Source organism: Silurus aristotelis, assembly GCF_946808225.1.
Source record: "Silurus aristotelis genome assembly, chromosome: 20".
NCBI lineage: Eukaryota > Metazoa > Chordata > Actinopteri > Siluriformes > Siluridae > Silurus > Silurus aristotelis.
Genome location: NC_139593.1, coordinates 9827787 through 9846929, shown reverse-complemented (window position 1 = coordinate 9846929; position 19143 = coordinate 9827787). Strand labels below are relative to the sequence as shown.

Below are 19143 nucleotides of genomic sequence, written 5' to 3'. Positions count from 1 at the left end.
CTAATGTCACTGAAATCTTTAATAGCACTGAATATCATTCCTCAAATAATTTAGACTCCACAATCTGAAGCTTATTTTCTGGACATTGTTCTGTAGAATGACACCTTATAAGCTGCTAACATTTCATGATGTACTTAAACGCCCATGGCTTGTGAATCAGTAAAAAAAGATTAGTAAGCCACATTTATCTGGGGTATATTTATCTTTTCCGGATAACCAATTGGGGAAAGCAGTATTATTGGGATCATTTGGTATCAGTATGATTTAGAGAATTAGTCCAAAATATATGTTAATATTTATGTAGGGAAAGTTGTGTTTTCACACTCTGCATAAACCAGTCAAAAGTTTGGACACCCTTTCTCCTTATAAATTTTTTATTGTACATAAATGCTATAGACATCCAAACTATGAAAGGACACATATGGAATTATGTAGTAAACAAAAACATGCTAAACAAACCACAATGTTTTATATTTTTAAATTATTCAAAGTAACCACCTACTGCTTCGCATGCTCATGGCATTCTCTCATCAGATTCATGAGGTAGTCACCTGGAATGGTTTTGAATGCACATGTGTGCCTTGTCAAGAGTATATTTGTGACATTTCATCATGTGCACATTTTTATAGAAATGTAAAGCCAAAAACAATATTACATGGACATACTTTGATCAGATCAGTCAATCAGTCCCAACAGTGTCAAAGACTGTTTGTATGAAATCTACGTTCTACATGCACGTAACTCCTTTCTGAATATGGCCCTTTATGAGGATGTCTACAGAAGATGTCTACGAATCTAACACGAAACTGGTCATGTTAATTAATGTGAAGAAAATAAACCTTGGATAAACTTACTGTGTGTTGCTGCAATTCCCGTATCGTATCCTGTGCTCTCTCCAGGCTCTCGCTGGCTGTCGTGCACTGTTGCCGCACCACTGCTAATTCGCGTTTGATCACGTAATTCTCCTCCGCTTCCTGCGCTCTCGTTACCTGACCCTGAAACAGCAGACAAAAGGAATTTATCAGGATGTCGTCTTTTATATTGCTGGCACTAGAGAGGACGGAAAGACTGGGATTAGGGGTTGAATGATAATAAATATCGGGTCATATTCAATAGTAAAAAATTTTCATTCAGCTGTAACATTTAGTTACAGCAAAAAGAAAATGTTAGTGAACCTGAGATTAAACCTTGATGCATCCCTACACTCCACATTCAACATGCAAGGCTGTGAAAGATATGTGCTTAAACTGTTAATGCTTAATGCGGCCATCATAAGAGATATTTTCTGTCATTCCAGTCATGTGCAATGCATGCAGTAATAAGTGTAAGAAACAAAACATATTGATCAACAAAAAAAAACAAAAAAAAAAAACACACATTCTCTCATGCATAAAACCTTTTCTGGGCAGCTTTGGTATTAAAGGGGGAAGGATGTAAGAGGGAGGCAGGAAACACACTGAGGCTAGATGTACATCAGGAGGCGCGGCATAAAAAAAAAAAAAAAAAAAAAAAAAAGCACAACTTGATGTGGCAGGGCGTTGGAAATTACCGTTTAATTTACATTGTCTGCAGCTTATCACGCAAAGTGTGCCTGGGAATGTCTGCTAAATACATTCTGTGTGACGAGCAAACTGCCTGTTTAAAAACCAATGTAATGAATTGGAAACTTACGGATGCAGTAGAAAAAGAATAGCCTTTATTTGTCACATATACATTACAGCACAGTGAAATTCTTATAAGTAATACTGATATAATTATGATTCAGCGCCCAGCACCTTTTTTATTATTATGACCTGTTAACAAATTAAGCTTTTTATTTAATAAAATAACCATGGTATGAGGCAGTAATAAGACATGCCATTTGATGAATAACTGGTTTTAATATATATATATATATATATATATATATATATATATATATATATATATATATATATATATATATATATATAGTGAGGAAAATAAGTATTTGAACACCCTGCTATTTTGCAAGTTCTCCCACTTAGAAATCATGGAGGGGTCTGAAATTGTCATCGTAGGTGCATGTCCACTGTGAGAGACATATTCTAAAAAAAAAAATCCAGAAATCACAATGTATGATTTTTTTAACTATTTATTTGTATGATACAGCTGCAAATAAGTATTTGAACACCTAAGAAAGTCAATGTTAATATTTGGTACAGGAGCCTTTGTTTGCAATTACAGAGGTCAAACGTTTCCTGTAGTTTTTCACCAGGTTTGCACACACTGCAGGAGGGATTTTGGCCCACTCCTCCACACAGATCTTCTCTAGATCAGTCAGGTTTCTGGCCTGTCGCTGAGAAACACGGAGTTTGAGCTCCCTCCAAAGATTCTCTATTGGGTTTAGGTCTGGAGACTGGCTAGGCCACGCCAGAACCTTGATATGCTTCTTACAGAGCCACTCCTTGGTTACCCTGGCTGTGTGCTTCGGGTCATTGTCATGTTGGAAGACCCAGCCTCGACCCATCTTCAATGCTCTTACTGAGGGAAGGAGGTTGTTCCCCAAAATCTCGCAATACATGGCCCCGGTCATCCTCTCCTTAATACAGTGCAGTCGCCCTGTCCCATGTGCAGAAAAACACCCCAAAGCATGATGCTACCACCCCCATGCTTCACAGTAGGGATGGTGTTCTTGGGATGGTACTCATCATTCTTCTTCCTCCAAACACGTTTAGTTGAATTATGACCCAAAAGTTCTATTTTGGTCTCATCTGACCACATGACTTTCTCCCATGACTCCTCTGGATCATCCAAATGGTCATTGGCAAACTTAAGACGTGCCTGGACATGTGCTGGTTTAAGCAAGGGGAACCTTCCGTGCCATGCATGATTTCAAACCATGACGTCTTAGTGTATTACCAACAGTAACCTTGGAAATGGTGGTCCCAGCTCTTTTTAGGTCATTGACCAGCTCCTCCCGTGTAGTTCTGGGCTGATTTCTCACCTTCCTTAGGATCACTGAGACCCCACGAGGTAAGATCTTGCATGGAGCCCCAGTCCGGGATTGGCAGTCATGTTTAGCTTCTTCCATTTTCTAATGATTGCTCCAACAGTGGACCTTTTTAAACCCAAGCTGCTTGGCAATTTCCCTGTAGCCCTTTCCAGCCTTGTGGAGGTGTACAATTTTGTCTCTAGTGTCTTTGGAGAGCTCTTTGGTCTTGGCCATGTTAGCAGTTGGATTCTTACTGATTGTACGGGGTGGACAGGGGTCTTTATGCAGCTAACGACCTCAAACAGGTGCATGTAATTTAGGATAATAAATGTAGTGGAGGTGGACATTTTAAAGGCAGACTAACAGGTCTTTAAGGGTCAGAATTCTAGCTGATAGACAGGTGTTCAAATACTTATTTGCAGCTGTATCATACAAATAAATAGTTTAAAAATCATATATTGTGATTTCTGGATTTTTTTTTTTTTTAGATTATGTCTCTCACAGTGGACATGCACCTACAACGACCATTTCAGACCCCTCCATGATTTCTAAGTGGGAGAACTTGCAAAATAGCAGGGTGTTCAAATACTTATTTTCCTCACTGTATATATATATATATATATAAACAGTGTATGAAATAAACTAATAATTAACTTAAATAAGTGTCTCAAAACTCTTGTCGAATGTGTTTTTTCTTTTCTTTTTTAATGTCTTTTTTCCCCTCTTTGTTCATGGTGCAAAATATGTGTCATAAAAGCAGCCCATGTTTCATTCTTCAAAGTATACATGTCTAAATGTTCTCCTATTAATACACATTTTCTTTTAAAAGAAATAAGAGTGTATTATCATAATACAATGAGCAGTTCAAAAGTGAATCTAAACTAAGGTGAATCAAAGAAATACAACTGATTATGCAGATCTAATTCGCAGGACATTGATAGTTATATGCATAACATTCATTTTACACCTTATTGTACACCTAGATTAATTTGAATTTTATATTTATATATTTTAGTTTCATAGATAACTCACGAAGGGGTCTTTTTTAACCTAATCATATCCAAACCCATGCAAGCAGGCTGCGAAGTCCCTGAGGGGAAATCAAGGAAGAGAAAGTATATAATAAAATAATTGAATGGAGGTGTTAGTTGCTAATTTAACATTAACAGTACTTTACCTGGATCAACCTGTCTGCCAGTGCGGCACTCTCCTACAACACCACAACAGCGGAGATAAAAGTGGAAAAGTGGAGAGAAAAAGGGGAAGGAAGACAGAAAGATAATAACAGTTGATAAAAGATAGACAGGGAAAAAAAAAGGCAAGTAGGATTTGAGGTTGAGTAGAAACCAGGAACATAGACAGACAGACACCAAGATACCAATAATAGTATATATGTAAAAAATAATAATAATGATAAAAGAAAAAAGAAAAGGATAGAAATGACAAGAGGCAAGACAGAAAGGAATATGATTCTTTAAGAAAAAACCATCGCCAGCTCGTTCACACTGACAAAATATTCAAATCTATTTGTTCTCATATTACATAAATTTACACCACACCCTCACACACACACACACACACACACACACACACACACACACACACACACACACACACACACACACACACGCGCTACTGCAGTCTACATACTAACAGGTCACAGCTCATAAAAGCTCAATAAAAAAGCTTTTACCTTCTCCAGTGTCTCAATCCTCTGTTTTAACAGTCTGTTCTCAGTGCGAAGACGCTGTTTGAAACAGAGGAACATTTTTAGCAATTTTGTTAAACTTTTTTTTTTTTTGCATGTCTTAAAGTAGCTTATACTTATTGCACACCTTGATTTCTATCTGTTCCTCCATCTCTTTGTTTTTGATGGTGGTATACTCCTTTTCCAATCTGTAATCAACAAACAGACCATTATTCAATTGGGAAAATTCAATATATACCACTTTTCTTTTAATTGCCATGCCATTTTCTTTGCTGTAATGCCAACAATTTAAAAAAACTTATCTTAAACTATAACTGATAAACTATGGTCTCAATCATGTTTAAGGAATAACTACTTGTATCCTTGGCGTCAAGTAAATGTTGAGGTCACTTATAAGGTTAAATATATGCAATGATTTTTCTTTCCCATGTTGGGCAGAATGATGCGTTTTGTTGCTCATCTTTTTTTCCTCAGACTCACTTTTTCATCTTCTTAGGGTTGTATTTGATTTGATAGGCTCGGAGGATGAGTTTATCCAGGCAGCTGTCAAACTGGTGAGGGATAACCTTCTGAAAGTGCTGTGAGGCAACAGAAACACAATATTCGTGTTACATCATGCGCTCAAATCTGGCAAAGCCCCTGTACTGTAACTAATCCACAGATGGCTTATGAGCATGTAACATGTGATGTACTGCACTAGCAAACTGAGAAATATGTAAATATTATTAAAAAAAGCACCTTTACTATTTAAGAAAATGTATTTATTGATGAATGTTACCACTGAGTGAATTAACATTATAAGTACATTTGAGTTTAATCCAAATAAATTTAAACTTAAAACAAAATCCTTAATTAAATTGAATAAATGAAGCTATGATGTTATTGAAAAATAATCAATCAATGACTTGATATGGTTGATCTGATGTGGCCCGACTCCTATCATCCTGATGTTCATTCAATTCAAGTACCAGTTACCAATTTTTTTTTCATGGACCATCGGGTTCTTGGTTGAATCTCTTACTAAGGCCCTTCTTCCTGATTACCGGGTGAGAAGTCTTGGTTGTGCCACTGTTTTTTCTTTGGAAAATTATGGAGACACTGTGCTCTTGGGAATCTTTAGTTCAGCAGCAATTTCTGTACCCTTGCACAAATCTGTGCTTTGCAAAAATTCTGTCTCTTTGCAGGCAGTTCCTTTGATGTAATTTCTTGTATTTGGAATTTTTATTAAACAGTTTACAATTTTACAATGCTAGTGAAAAAGAAGACGAAAATGGAGAAAGGAAAAAAAAAAAAAAAGGTATACATGCATATACACACACACAAACACACACACACATATATATATATATATATATATATATATATATATATATATATATATATATATATATATATATATATATACACATACATAAATAAATTAATAAAATAAAATTACATGCCAAAACTCAAAATATTACTTAAAAAGACATCAATATAATCTAGGTATGGAGTCCAAACTTGGTGAAAAGCTTCAGTAGTCTGATGAGTAACACAGGTCAAGAACCATAAGGGAATAATTTCTCCAATAATCTTGTGCCATCCTTACAAAGATGTGGGTTTGTCATTGAGCCAGGTTAATAATATATTTTTTCTAGCAGCAAAGGCTAGAATATAAAATAACGCTTATTAAATTTGTTCTGCAGGTGTCTGACTAGGAGATGGAAAATCAAAGACAAAAGGTCCATCTGTAGCTCCAGTCCAAACATACGGTTTTATAAAAACAACAAACCTTGACCAATAAGTTCTAATTAGAGGACAATTCCATAAATGGGTGTAATGGCTAATGGTTTTTGATTTGATATGCATTGTCAGCTGTGAGCCCCTCTACAGAGAGGTGTGTGCCTTTCCAAATCATGTTCAATCAATATAATGTATCACAGGTAAACTGTAGAAACATCTCAGCAACAATTAGGTAAAGTAAAAAAAAAAAAAAAAAAAAGTAAAGTAGTGACATGCAGAGAGATTTGTATTCACTTTGTCATTGTGGGTTACTGAGTGTAGATTTGTGAGAAAAATAAATCAATATAAACGATTGTAGTATCAGGCTGCAACATAAAATAAAAAAGTAAAGGAAGTCTGAATACTTTCCAGATGCAGTAAAACTTGCTACAATTAAAAAAGTTGCAATATTACATTAAATATAAACCCAACCCCAAAATAATGCAAACTAAAAAATATATACATATCTCCACCCTCCAATTTAAATAAAAATATTATTGAAAGCTTTAAGGTGGTGGTATGTGACTATCATATACAAACTCAGAACACTGTGTTAACATTGTGTCTAAAATATCAGTTACTCAATACTAACTTCTGAAGCAATACTTGCACTCATGCTCTTATGCTGAATATCAGCAGGTCTGTGATTAACTACAGCCAAATGCTTGCTGTGCCTACATTCAATACAACCGCACTCTTGCTTATGGGATATTGCCAAATTGACAGTAAACTTTGGTTGCTAAGCATCAGAAAAAGATACTTGACAGACGGTATGATAGCCTTATGTTTATCAGCTTTAATGCTTTATAACCTGGCACATTATTACAGATTCAATTATCGTCCCATGTTAAGAACTGGGTATATTTATTGAAGATTTTAAAAACAGCAATGAAAGTGGATCTAGGAGCAAAAACTACGCTTGGGAAAAAAATGGGCTAAGCCCAAAATGGCAAAATATAATTTTTTTATTGGCCTTAACAACAAATCGTTTGTCAGAAAATTTGCAAGAAACAAAACAAACACTTTCCATTTTAAACAATCTCCATTCTATTTTTTTTTTTTAGCTTGTTCTCAGGCCCGCTTTTTTTTTTTTTTTACACGGATTTTCTTGGAAAACGTTCTCCACCCAGTATTTGAGGATTATTTTTTACATCAGCCATTATTATGGTTTTACCTTAATACAAGAAAACTAGATAAGTGAATTTCCTCAAACAGATCAATACACCAATGGAACACAAGCCTATAATCTTACATGAAGTCCCAGGAGTGCATTTGTTTTATTCGTGCTCATTTTGCGAATAACAATTTGATGTTAAAGCCATTATACGGTTCATACTTGCGATTTATTTATGTTTTTAGCTTGGACCATTTTTTGCACAGGAGAGTATTTATTTTATAATAAAAAGTTCCTAAGATGTCAAGGCACACAAAGTATAATATATTACTAAATGATGCTTCCTATTACACTGTAAAGTGTTTTTAAATGTGTAAATACCTGTATCACCTTGGTAGGAAACAGTTTGTGTGTGCCAGAGAAAGACAAGGAACAATGTTGTTCTCTAACCTGTGACATGCCCTCCATGTCCAGCTGTATGAGGTCGGTCTGGTTGTACTGTAGAATGGCCATTCCTACTCGGAATATAATCTCCAGACCCTGTGAACACAATTTATGTGCTTTTAAAGCCAAATATGTAAAAACAGAAATTCATCCTGGTTTTGATTGATCTACACTTACACTGTTAGCCTCAAGCAAAAGCAAACCCACATACACACACCTTTACTTCTTCATTTTTGCAACAGAGAGACAGACAGACAGACAGACAGACAGACACACCTTTACCACACACTTAACCTCTCACACAATTTCTTTTAACCCACAGACTCAAAATTAACCCATTACAAGCATTCTTTTACCACACCTAAACCCGTACCTCATACATGAAGATATCAAAAATACGTGTGGCAATGGGTAGAGGCAGAAAGGTGAGGAAGAGTGTGAGGAACCATGATGAAGCATACATGGAGGTGTGGAAACTCTGTGAGCGAAAATGCACATTTAACTCCGGCAGCTGCTCCTGTTATAAAAGAAACACTGTGTTAGAAAATTGCAAGAAAACGATCAGTTATGAAAAAGAAAAAAATAAGAGGACAGAAGAGAAAGACTGTCCAGAGAAATGTATGACATCAAGTGTTCAGTTGAACAGAAGATCTGCTGCCACCTGGTGGCTTACCAGTATTTTCTTTTTTTTATTGTAAAGCTTTTACACAAATGTTTTCTTCTTAAAAGCTTGGTCATTTATTAATATATTTACCCAATCTAAATAAATACTGGTTCATTTTCTATCTACAAACTAAACAAATGTCTGTTGAATGCAAGTCAACTCTTACATAAACGAATGACAAATACACAATTAAATAATAATATGCATAAACCAGAATCTGTTAATAATAGTATTAGCATACATTTATTTATTAATATATTTAGATTAATGAAATATGATACCTAGCCCAAGGTTAGCTAGCTTGTTAGCAAACGTGATTACTTATTTAATTTCATAGTAAAATTTAGCCCAAAGCTTGCTAACTGCTTGCTTTTAATTGTGTATATATGGTAGTTGGCCAAAACATTCACTAGCCTATTAGTAAACTTTATCCAGTCGAAAAGTATCCTTGCAAAAGTATCCTTAAATCAAATAGGTACTTTGAAGGCTTTCTTTGCTTTAGTAATGAGTTAGCTAGCTATGTTAGCTAATATGTTCTCACTCAATACATCCATCAAACTGTTTTAGGGTTTTCACAAGTAGACTGGGATTTTGGTGTGGATTGCGGTGTCAAATAAAAAAATAAAAAAAAAAAATTGTCAAAAATAAACAATACAATGCATTGTCATTGTTGCATTTATTATTTTATTCTGTCACTGTCTATGCTCTCACTCACAGTGTTAGGAATCACTTTCGCTTTCCCTGTTTTTTCTTTCTTTACACTTTCATCCTTTCCTTCCCATTTTTTCTTTTCTTTATAATTCACATTGTTCCTTACTCTGTTTTCGTGTTCATCGTTCTGCTTTACACATTCTTCTTCACTGTTGCATTGAAAAATATTCCTCTTGCTTGTCCTTTGTTTTTTTTTTTAGATCCTTCCTTGATTAATCACTTAATAAAAACCATGTTATGTTTATATGGAGTTATCTTATCGTATGTGATAATCATTTACCTGCAGCAGGTATTCAAACTGGTATATGCAGAGGCCCAGCTCTGCCATGCTTGGTTTAAAGAGCTCTCTAAGTCTGTATTCCTGCATCAGCCTCACAAATACACAGAATGCCTCCTCCTCTGGCATCTAGGCACATCAGACACACACACACACACACACACACACACACACACACACACACACACACACACACACACACACACACACACACACACAGTTCATGGTAGTGTAGTGTGATTTTAGTGTGATGTCACGTCAAGTCAAGTTTATTTCTGTAGCGCTTTTCAGACATTGTCTTAAAGCAGCTTTACAGAATTGTGTATATGAAAATGTAACATTATATTTGGATTTACCTGCATGAGCAGCAACCCAACGATAAAGGCACTGCCCTGACAGTATCCTACCTCTCGGTCTACGAGGGAGTATGCCTGCAACACACACACACACACACACACACACACACACACACACACACACACACACACACACACACACACACACACACACACACACACACACACACACACACACACACACACACACACACACAAATAGTAGTAAATTACTATCAAGAAACACCTTCATTGTGCTTTATCATTCTGCTGTTTGATATTTATGCTCAGTAATCATTTTTCTTTTACAACAAATAAATATCATATTCATCCTGTGCAAGCCCTCTCTCTCCTTCACCTTCATGACGTTAAAGAGGACCTCCTGGCCCAGACTATCCTGCCCTTTGAAGAACTCGTGCTCAGGGTAGGTACGGGCGATGTCCCTGCGGATGAGCTTTTCGCAAGGTGAAGACATCTTCAGCAGCTCTGAGTATTGGTTCTTTACTGGCATGTCAGTGGCGTTGCCCAGCAGCTGCCAAACAATCGCCCGGAAATGATGCGGGATCCCCTTTCTTATCAGTTCCTGAAAGACCAACAGACAGGATAGATAGTAAAAATTCTCATATTATTTAGAAACCTTTCCTGTAATTTCCTGTAAAAAAACAAACAATGAAATTGACAGAATAAGCATAATATAGTTTCACAAGAACCAGTATAAATCCTGCCCATGAATTCTGGGTATTTAAAATGTTAATATTTTCACTGGATTTTCCCCACATTTAAGCTTCTTAGGATGTCTTTGAATGGATTCAGCAGAAGAATTTTGGATTCACTATGTATTATTATTTCGAGTCACTAGCCGTAAAGCAAATAAAAATCTGGCTATTCCATAGAAATTCTTCAATTCTAGTGTGCATGCGTGTCCTCACCTTGAGTAATTTGTCTTTCTTACGTCTCCACTCTTCCCACTCGTTAACAATGCGTCCCCAAAGGATCCAGGTGTCCTCCTCCAGGTGCGAGAGGTTGGACGAGGCCGAGGAGCTGGACACCAACGAGGAGCCACTGTTCCTGCGAGAGCCGCTCATAGAGCGCATGGATTTGGAATCAGCCTCCAGGAGCCTAGAAGTAGGTAAAGTAGAACAAAAGTTCAGCCTTGGCACAGAACATTTATCTCCTATTGTTGAACCCAGATTGTGAAAACTGGTGCATTTGTTTTTGTGGTTAGAGTAAGAAGACATTGATATAGGTTTTTATCCTGAGAACATTGAGGAGTTTTCGTTTCGATTATAGTAACATTTTTAAAACAGGTTTTAACATACTATCAGGTGCTAACAGAAGTTTACCAAATTAGGTTTTGACCAAAATCTTGTGTAGGCTTTACTAGGCAAGAATACATCATAAATCCACTGTAGGTGAGGAACAGTAATGATTAAGGATAAACATAGCTTTCAGAACTCCAAAGTGCTCTGAACAGAAACATCTTCATCCTATAGCATCCTGCCAAAATGTGTTATTCTGGAATTGCATATGCTCTCATTCTTGCACAGCTAGCTAATTTTGAGCATCTGTGACCTCATGTATGTGGAATAGCAGTGCAATGACTTCATGTGGTGAGCAGCACTTTCCAGAGTGTTACTCTGCCCTGGGAAGCACCTTGAAAAGCATTTTGAAAAGATACAGCCTGCTCACTTTACATGAGTCAGTGGAAATGTTTGGCAAGGTTTGACTTTAGCCTCCCCATTTGGTAAATGTCAAATGACAGGGGAAAGCTAGCTGATGGTTTGGGGGGATAAAAATGTCGAAAAATATAACAAACAGTTTTTCATTTTATAATATTACGATTGCAACTGTAATCGCTCTTTGTACATTTGAGCATGAAGACAACTATATAAAATTGTACATTATATACATATATTTTATTAGTATGTGTTGCTTTCAGAATGTTAGACTGGAATTTTTGGTTTATTTTCATATATTGGGAAATGATTATTGTTTTGTTTTCTATGGTTTTGCATAAAGCCTCTATCTCTGTCTTCTGCAAACAATATTGTATTAATGCACATTTGTATAATATTTAAATACAGAATTGCAAAAAAAAATAAAATACCCATAATACCTCAAATACTTAAAAATTAAATTAACTTAAATATGAGTGTTTGTTCCTGTGTGGCTCACATACCTATTCTGTTCCTCCAATTTGGCCAGCAGCTCCAGTTCATCTGGACTGAGATTCTCCGAGTCAGCAGGCGAGACTGCTGGTGCAGAGAGAGCGGCATCATGGGAACTGGAGTCTGGGCTTAGCACAGGGCTGCCAACAGAGAGCGGGTCAGCCTCCTGACCTGCTGGAGAGCCGAGGTTCTCAATCTGAATTGACCCGGTGATCCCTTCCTCTCTCTCTGGACTACTGCTGGGGCTAGACATGACCACAAAGCCCAGGGGCTGGGTCCAGGTCAAAGGTCAGTCTCTGTCAATGGATGACGGTTTGACACAGCTGGGATTATAATCGGCTGATCCGACAGAAGCAGACAACTTTATATGGAAAGTTGGTGTTCAAGGATAGGCTGGGCCTGTAAAGAGAAGAAGAGGCAATGGAGTTTTTATTAAAATTTCATTCCAAATAGAAGTTTGAATTTCAATGAACATGTTTTCATGAATGAAAAAAAATCCAGAGAAAGTAGACTCACTCTGAGTCAGAAATGCCCTACATATTTGAGTCATAAATTTTCTATATTCAAGATAAAAATTCAAGATTAATATTCATTAGCATTAAAAGGCAGCAGTGACAGAAGTGCTCGCTTTAATTTACATGAAGTTATATTAGGGTTGTACAAGCCAGTGCACACTTAGTGCCGGTTCCAAGCCGGATAAATGGGGAGGGTTGCGTTAGGAAGGGCATTTTAATGCTTTGGCAATAAAATGTATATTTTGTCAAGCCAATAAAGCAATCTGAATTGAATTAAAATTAAACTGAATTTATATTTACTTGTATATGTATGACTCTACATACAAAATTTGCATGTCATGGCTGGAAATGCTCTAGATTTTTTTTCCGCTCAGAATAGAAACCCAGACACACTCATGCACACATGCATGCACTATCACTCGCTCGCTCTCTTTCTCTCACACACACACACACACACACACACACACACACACACACACACACACACACACACACACACACACACACACACACACACACACACACACACACCTGCAGGGAGCTGCTGCATTATGCATGTAATATTAGCAAATGTGATTTTAATCATTCAGCCTCTCAGAATTCTTTTCTGGAATCTATATTAATATGTGTGGTTAATAATAAACATAAACACATGCTACCTGACCTGTGCAAAAATTACATTTACACCGTGATCTCAGAACAAAGCACCCATACAGGCATAGAACATCTGTGGAATCACCCTCATCCATCACTCTCTCAAACACACACATCCACTCACAGATACATAATACACTGAATATTATAATAATCACATACACAAGTTATTGTTTTAAAAGGAAAAATAACACTTAAGACAAAAAAAACATTTTAATCACACAGTTGAAACAAGGCCTGCATTCATTAGGATAGCGCCTCCCAGTCAAGAGAGCCATTAACAAGCACATGAATCAAATCTCCTGGGACTGAAAACAAGCCCAGACAAAAGATTTAGCTTTGACTTTAGCCTTGATATCTACAAAACAAGGTAGGATTACAGTGGGAATGTCATTTTTCATTTATGTTATTAGCATAAAAGAACATGTCTGTTTTTACAGAAACAAACCTGTATTTATACTATGTCTCCTGAACTAAAATATGTTTACACTATGCATTTTGAACAGCTACACTGGTACAAAAAGGTCAGTAAACGTACTGTATCACAACAGAGCGCTTTGGATGGTTAAGGTCAATCCACAAGAAAGCTACATGCTTTTGTATGTCATGCAAAGGAAGTTATGTCATCCAGTGACTCAGCACCACATGCTAGCTTTTGTGTATTGGCTCATAAAAGGACAACACAATGCAGAACGAAAATTAAATTTGCTGTCTTTGAACCAGGATCGATTCTATTTTCTTATTACTGGCTGAAATTTTCTGAAGGATAACCATGGTTTGAAAAAATGTTTTTAAATAAATAAAAATAAAAAATAAAAAATAAAAAAATCAACCTACAATGGTAATTGTAGCCTTTATATTGGCTAAAGATTTTGTTGTTGCTGTTACGCTGAATAATTTTGCCTATTTTAAAACTTTATAATAGCAGGAATAACACATTTACTACCCATCTTTTAACATTGGCAAGATGGGGCGAGTCTGTATCATTACTGAGTTTTGCTATTGTTCAAAGAAAAGAGTCAAACTGCATATCAGTGAATCTGTTTATCATCATTCAAAAACTGGATGATTTTTTATGCCACAAAATTGATTTTCTTTTTATATTTTTGTAAGAGAAAGACTTCTATTACTTATCTACATTAGCTATGTTGGTACAGACTATTTCCAGGGAGCAGGGCTATTGTTTATTATCTCAGAAAAGTACCTCAACTGTCTGAATATCTGGTAAATTCCAGTGATGTTTACAATACCATAATAGCCATACTCATACTCATTCTTTTTAGTTAAAAAATAAAAAATAAATTGTTCTGTTGTATTTACCAAATAAATACAATTTTCCGATCCAATATAACATTTGTCTAGGGCCTCCAAATGTCTAAAACCAGCCCTGCAAGGAAGTAAACATTTAGTGATGGGTCGTTCATGACCGATTCTTTAATGTAAATAACAAGTAGTCTCAAAGACCCTTCATTTTCTACTGGACACGTATGAGCAAAGCATCGCAAAATTACAGTAGGTTATGTACAGGAAACAGAATTGAGATGTTCATCTCATGAGTCCTCTGGTACGAGTCGTTCATTGTTTTTTCACGTGAGAGGTGATTTGAGGTGATACTTATTTTGTTTATCATAATTTGTCCTTAGCTGCATTGTCATTTTTATTATTGGTACTATAGTCAAAGTTATATAAAAAAGTTAATTGGCAAGGTAAATAAAAAATATATTATTTAAATTTTATTTCTGATCAAAGGAAATAAATGAAGCAAATGACAAAAAAAAAAGTTTTGTTCATTTTGATGAACAAGATTTAATGAACCGATTCACAAAAATGAGCTGATCTTCCCATCGCTATAAAACAATAACAAAAGCATTGTGATGAATCTGTGCATGTCTGGTCCTAAAGCATTTCCGATTGCGGCATTTTAAAGCATTGAGTTGTAAAAAAAAAATTTCTGACAACTAGCTAAAGAAAAAAAAAAAAAGAAAAGTTCAATATAAAAGCTAAAAACAGAAAATAACGTAGAATTACCGGACCCTTTAAATCAGACATTGAGGCGACAACTTTTCAATCTGAACATTTAAAAAGTTTACCTAAAGTACCGTATCCAGATGTGTACAGATTACGTTCTTTCCTAAGTTGTTACTGTGTTTTTTTATTGACTACGAATATCTACAAATGATGCAAGAGCTATAAATACTATCAAATAAACAATAAAATACTAAATCAAATTGAAATACTGTATACAATATTTTGTATTAAGTAATACAAAAATAAATGAATAAAATGTCGTTATAGTCGACGACTAGCTAGCGGCGGCTCTCCACAGTTTAGAATTTTTTCGAACCAACAAAATTCAACAAATTTTACTTTAAGAACAGGTTTGTTTATATCCACAAAAGTTCATAAAGTGGGGAGCATCTGTATTATTATCTGATGAAACAAGCATCAGACACCAAATAGTGATGGGAAGATCGGATCTACATACAAAATTTGCACTTTTTTTTTTAGGCGTTTAATTAATTTAGTTTTTTTTTTTATCAGAAATTAAATAAAATGTTAACATTTTCCAATACATACACGAACCTTGACTATAGTTCCAATAATGAAAATATGACAATGCAGCTAAGGACAAATTATGATATGATCTTATTTCTTCTGGTCTGTGCCATTAGTTCTTTTTTCAGACCATAAAACTTGATCTATTGCACTGTGTAGCTTCTATGGGAGTCACATTACAAAAGAATGAACAACTCTGACCAAAGGACTTATGAGATGAACTACTCAATTTTGTTTCCTGTACATGTTCCTACAGAGATTTTGTAATGCTTTGCTCATGCGCCTTCAGTAGTAAATCAGCAAATAATTCTTTGAGATGACTCAAGTCACATTAAAGACACGCTCAAAATGATGTTCATGACTGACCAATCATTTGCCAAACATAACATAAAATGTAGACATAACATACGATTAAAAGTGTAGGTCATACTGAAAAGTTATCTAAAGCAACGGCAGTATAGTTACGGTCCTAACTGCTACCACTAAACAGAAATTAGTGTTAACATTAAAAACATAGATAAATCTTGTTATCATTCATGAATTTATCTTACAAATCCTATCAAGTTGGCACATACTCACCAGCCAACTAGAGTAAACTCTAAAATCATTGTTTTTTTAATTCAAGCACAGAGGACTCAAGATAAATTCACATGTAAAGCCTTGAGACTAAATAATTCCTGAATCGATGTTTTAAAGGTGATGATTGTGTAAATGACTAGAGAGACAAAGGACAACAAACAGCTAAGAAAGACATTAAAGCAAGGCTGTCATATGAGAGCGCTTTAGGGGGTCGGGAGATGGTACAGAGAGACAGAGAGAGTGTGTGTGTGTGTGTGTGTGTGTGTGTGTGTGTGTGTGTGTGTGTGTGTGTGTTTGCACGCATGCGTGTACCTCAGTTTCACAATAATGGCATTGTGTTTCTTGCATCTCTCTATTACAAAGCTTGTAATGTCCACCAGCAAAAATGCATAAACAGAAACACAGATCATACTGCAACATACTGTTCAGTGCTCCAAAATCCTGTATCTGTAGCTGCATTTAGATTTAAGTGATCCAAGTTAGATATAAGTCCGATGTAGGTGAGGACCCGACTCACGTTTTTTTTTATTGAAATCATGGAAACCTTGAAAAAAACAACAACCCATTGGTAAAAAATGTTCATTACTAAGCTTACCTACTGTTCTATTTCCAAAAAGCCAAACTAATAGCTACTATTTAATATAATTTTCTAATACATTATCTATTTATTTAAAATAAGGTATTTGTTATTCAGCCATATTGTATACACTATTTTATTAAATGCGTTAAGCATTTTGGAGTCATTCTTTTCAAGAAAGAACAAATCCATGGCGTCCAGTCAGACATGTTCAATGACATCATTCCTTGGGCCTGGTGATCATCGTATGTACATTTAAGAAATGCAAAAAGAAGGTTTACATCAACCTGAGATCCTGCTGTACAGAATAAAAGCTCATTTCCAGTGTATATAACCTGGCTGATAAATCTGTGTTGCTCACAATCATGCACAAACACAGGCACAAATGAGAGGTTAATAGCTTGGCTGTTTTGCCTGAATAGCATATGTTCCTCATTGACTACATTAGTGCACAATAGCTTCAGTAGGCTACACAAATGCCAAACAGATCTGAAGGCCTTCATGAGTAAATGGCCTGCATTAAGCACATTATAATGAGCCTAGTGAATCACAAAACTGCTTAATGTGTGATGAACTTGGTGCACTTATGAGCAGATAGCTGAATAAATGCCCATGCATTCATTCATATGAAAACAGAACATGCTGTATACTGGACTATTCTATAGCTTTAGTCTATGCTACACAGAAATGTACAGTGTTTTGTCTAAATTATAAAACTACTATTACAAGATTTACGGGAATGAAACTTCCTAGCTGAAAGCAAAATAAAAAAAATAAATAAATAAATAAATAAATAAATAAATTGAAAAAAAATATAAATAAATAAATAAATAAATAAATAAATAAATAAATAAATAAATAAATAAACTCAACCATCTTTTGTATTTGATAAGTATTACAGCTTGGAATGCAAATCAGGAATTATTTTTCAAGAGCATGCTGTAATTCATAATTTCATAAGTGAAAATTTATGGTGCCACTTTTGTTATTTATTATATTTATTGTGTTAAACATTAAACCTTTATAGAACAATTTTTACCTGCCCTGCAAAACTCAGAAATATCTTTTTTGACATATGACATAATAGTAATTACTAGTCGATTATTGTGAACACGTCAACAAATGTCATCTCCGTGAATAGTAAACTGCCCTGAGAATAAGGTAACTGAGTATTGAATATCAGTATTAAATATATCAGTATCAATAGTAGTGAATATATTTAACTCTTTATTTATCCTCAGTAACCACTATATCCTTGTCAGGGTTTTGTTATCCTCACATCTGCATAGCTTAAAAAAAAAAACTAACATGTTTTAGCTGATAAGTTACATTCAAAGCAAGTTAGTAATTGTATAGTTTTTCAGTTGTGGTTGCCATATTAGAGACAGAATTTCTGTTTTTTCTGAACAACACAAATGTAACCAGAGGTCAATGGTTTTTTCACACTTTAGGGTCATGGACACTCATATCGGCTGTGATGCTGTGAAGTATTTACAGCGGGACATTTAAACCACATTTACCAGCTAATCATGTGGCAGCGGTGCAATGCAGAAATCAATGCAGACATATATCAAGAGCTTCGGTTACTGTTTGGGCAGACAAAATGTGATGTCAGTGGCAACGGCATGGTCAATGGTGCGAAACTCGGTTTGAGTACTACAGAAACTAATGATCTCAGATTTTCACACACAACAGTTATTTCACTGAATGATGCAAAAACAAAGCAAGCAACATTGCTGGTGTTAAAAAGAGAAGTAGGAAGCGAATGTCCAGAATGGTTATGACAGAGGAATTTTATGGTAGAGTTACCATAAACTTCAGATTGAAAAGCGACTCCTACACTTTAGACATTGAAGCTAATGAGCTGCAATAGCAGAGAACCATATCAGGTTTAACAGTTAACAAAAGCTGCAAAGTAGAACAAATTTCACATGCTAAAGGAAACGAAATGTTCTGTCTGTGTATAGGGGAAAGCAGACACTGCACACAGTGGACAAAATTTGAATTCAACATATAAGAACCTCAATACTAACCCTAACCCCAACCCAGTTAACTAAAGCTCAGACAGACAGGTTTCCTGACACGAAGACTAAAAGAACATTTCCCTAAAGACAGATTCATTTAGTC

At 35.5% G+C, this 19143-nt stretch overlaps 1 protein-coding gene across 2 annotated transcripts in view; it reads right to left on the bottom strand.

The window, feature by feature from the left end:
* The window catches only part of evi5l (ecotropic viral integration site 5 like), a 47307-nt gene that overhangs the window by 19608 nt on the left and 8556 nt on the right, over nucleotides 1–19143 (bottom strand). Inside the window, exons 2-13 of one of the 2 annotated variants that reach the window (XM_083523024.1) lie at nucleotides 12147–12534; nucleotides 10897–11086; nucleotides 10326–10550; nucleotides 9989–10063; nucleotides 9636–9761; nucleotides 8354–8497; nucleotides 7987–8076; nucleotides 5142–5239; nucleotides 4789–4849; nucleotides 4647–4700; nucleotides 4131–4163; nucleotides 855–995 (exon numbers count right to left, since the gene is read on the bottom strand). In XM_083523024.1, the coding sequence (XP_083379150.1) occupies nucleotides 855–995; nucleotides 4131–4163; nucleotides 4647–4700; nucleotides 4789–4849; nucleotides 5142–5239; nucleotides 7987–8076; nucleotides 8354–8497; nucleotides 9636–9761; nucleotides 9989–10063; nucleotides 10326–10550; nucleotides 10897–11086; nucleotides 12147–12388 (1479 nt within the window). In that variant the 5' untranslated portion in view covers nucleotides 12389–12534. The remainder of the gene's footprint in view (nucleotides 1–854; nucleotides 996–4130; nucleotides 4164–4646; nucleotides 4701–4788; nucleotides 4850–5141; nucleotides 5240–7986; nucleotides 8077–8353; nucleotides 8498–9635; nucleotides 9762–9988; nucleotides 10064–10325; nucleotides 10551–10896; nucleotides 11087–12146; nucleotides 12535–19143) is intronic. The other variant, XM_083523025.1, reaches the window with a different exon arrangement.